This window comes from Melanotaenia boesemani, chromosome 17, assembly GCF_017639745.1.
Source record: "Melanotaenia boesemani isolate fMelBoe1 chromosome 17, fMelBoe1.pri, whole genome shotgun sequence".
NCBI classification, from domain to species: Eukaryota; Metazoa; Chordata; class Actinopteri; order Atheriniformes; family Melanotaeniidae; genus Melanotaenia; species Melanotaenia boesemani.
The window spans coordinates 20700433-20702878 of record NC_055698.1 but is presented as its reverse complement, the minus strand read 5'-3'; the positions used below and the strand labels follow the sequence as shown (position 1 = coordinate 20702878).

Here is a 2446-nt window from a genome sequence, read left to right as displayed (position 1 = left end):
TCACCTACCTCTTTTTTTTTCTCAGGGAAGCATAAAATACAAGTGGGAATTACATTATCACACCTATGGCACAAGGCAGTGAGATCTCTAGAATGAGCTTGAACACTCGGAGAAAGTCATGTTTTGAGGCTTACAGACAATTCAAGAAATAACTCTTCAAGGCAGAGGTGGTTTTATATCTAAATCAGGAACCACAAATACAAGAGATTGGAAATGATTTGATGTATTTATTGAATCAAAACAATTTTTACAAAAACTGAAATGCTTTTTGGTCTTTTCTGTTGTGATTTACTTCTTTGCCATCTTCTTCATGTGCATCTGATAGCACTGCTCACATGCAATAGACAGTCCAACAACCAGAGAAACAAACTCTTCAAAGTCCACCTGGCCATCACCGTTGCTGTCCAGGTCCTTCATGATCTTGTCAACAGCAGCAGGGTCCTTCTGAGACTGTGTAAAAAATAAAAGAGATAAGAAAGAGGTATCAACATGATTAATGTTGAAAGCAATTATAGGAGTGATTAAATTATCTGTACTCTCTTCCCCACCCTAAGGAAGTTGGAGAGCTCGTTCTCCATCAGCTCTCTGAGCTCCCGCCGACTGAGTGTGCCACTGACGCCATCCTTAGAGGCGTAACGGTGGAACACCTTGATCAGTGATTCCATGGCTATCTCCAGTTCTGAAGGCATGGTTGATGGAATGTGTTCACACTAGAAAACAACATTCAGATATGGTAGAAAAGCTTTAGTAACAGCATCGAGTTTAGTCTCATTTGACAGTTTTTAAAACAATCATAGATTAATCTGTAAAAAACTATAGACCGTTTTTTTGGTGTGATACTTCATGTAAGACTTATCGAGATATTCTATCATACATGGGGACTTTATTAGAGCAATTTATTAGAGCAAAAGGCTCAAAAGGCTGATTATCTCAGTGTGAATCTCTTGTGTAAAATAGTAGTTGGGTTTGACATGGTCATCAATTTCTGTCACCAATTCCAATTAAATTTGTCTAGATCTACAGAGAAATTCCAGCACTCTTCTCACTAATGAGCAATGCTCATAAGCAGCAGTTATGGTATTATGTAGGATATGTTATTAAGTTTTTTTTTAAAGATACAACAGTAATAGTCCCTTTATTACTTACCAAAATCCCTAAAATTCAAGCTGTTGCTTTGTAGTAGCAATAGTTAAAAAGGAGAAGAAGGAGGGAAAACTGAGGGTGTTATTTGTGCAAGAGGAAATGGAAAAGTTGAACAAGCTGAAGCCCAGAATGGTGGGATTCAAAGCAAGTAATGAGAGAGGCCACTAGGAGCAGAGCACATGTGTGTACATGTCCACAGTCCAACCACACCTTTAAACACCCCACAGTAAACCACAGGTTCAGTAATCCAAGACAGATGCAATAAAATTGAAAAAAATTTAAGGAATTAACATAATGGGCACACAATAAGTTCTTATTTAACTTTTCCACAAGTCCACAAGTCTTAAAAAGTTAGTTGTAAACTCCTAAAAGTTTTACAAGGTTTTGGACAGCTTAAACCAAGAAGTCATACACCACACACACTGAAAGTGGTACTGAACTGCAGCAGGAATAATGTAGACAAGATTCTGTTAAATCCATCACCAAGAGGCATGCTTTGCTTGATAAAAGAAAACTTTGACAGGCATCAAATAAAAGATAATTATCCAAAACAATCCACTTCAAATCCTAACAGAGCCACACCTGTAAGACTGGAGCAGAACCGTTATATCTTACCTCGCAGGACTGAGACGTGTAGACCAGGGGAGGAAAAAGTGTGGAGCAAATGCAGCGGAGGTTTTATAGTGAGGCGCCGCCCCGGCTGCTGTGGGCTGACACGCTGGACTCCACCAACTTCATGCCGAGGTGGGTGGTGTTACGCAGTATGCTGCTGTAAGGACGTTTCTCACTCAAACACCACCAACCGAGGCTGTTTCAAAGGTTTAAAAGTTAGATTCACGTTGTAACAAGTCTGTTAATGATAACAGCTTTTGTTTTTATCTGCACAGCATTAGAGGTTAGACCGAGTAAAGTAAACTAGTAATGCGCTAATTAGAAATAACAGGTGACTGTTATTTCCTTTTCATTGCGGTGGTTTTTCTGTACGTTGCCACAAACTGAGAAAACTATTAAATTAAGTGAATATTTAATAGGCTACAAAGTCAAACGTTGTGATTTTAAACAAAGAACTGGTTTTTATACAAAATTCCTTTCTTACAGCTGCAACACTGTCTCTGTAATTAGGCTACTTAGAGATAAACTCTCTAGATTATAGGCTACAAGGGTCTGTTCAAATATGCATTTAGCAGCAATGAAAAGGCTACAACAATGCACTAAACATAAAAGAATACCTTCAACCTGATTCCCAAAAAAGTTAGAATAATGTGTAAAATGTAAATAAAAACAGCATGCAATCATTTGTACA

At 38.1% G+C, this 2446-nt stretch overlaps 1 protein-coding gene across 1 annotated transcript; it reads right to left on the bottom strand.

The window, feature by feature from the left end:
- Positions 1-212: 212 nt before the first annotated feature.
- On the bottom strand, positions 213-1862 carry s100a10a (S100 calcium binding protein A10a). The gene is made up of 3 exons (XM_041967350.1): positions 1759-1862; positions 549-710; positions 213-450 (listed from the first exon to the last, which is right to left on the bottom strand). Exons 2-3 carry the CDS (start codon positions 687-689, stop codon positions 289-291), a joined length of 303 nt encoding a protein of 100 aa, XP_041823284.1. The 5' UTR covers positions 690-710; positions 1759-1862; the 3' UTR covers positions 213-288.
- Positions 1863-2446: the final 584 nt, after the last annotated feature.

Bases quoted from the DNA above. Each gene is read 5' to 3' on its own strand.
- s100a10a (XM_041967350.1), bottom strand. From the start codon at position 689: ATGCCTTCAGAACTGGAGATAGCCATGGAATCACTGATCAAGGTGTTC. The intron at 451-548 runs GTGGGGAAGAGA...TTTTTTACACAG, and splicing joins AGCTCTCCAACTTCCTTAGG to TCTCAGAAGGACCCTGCTGC.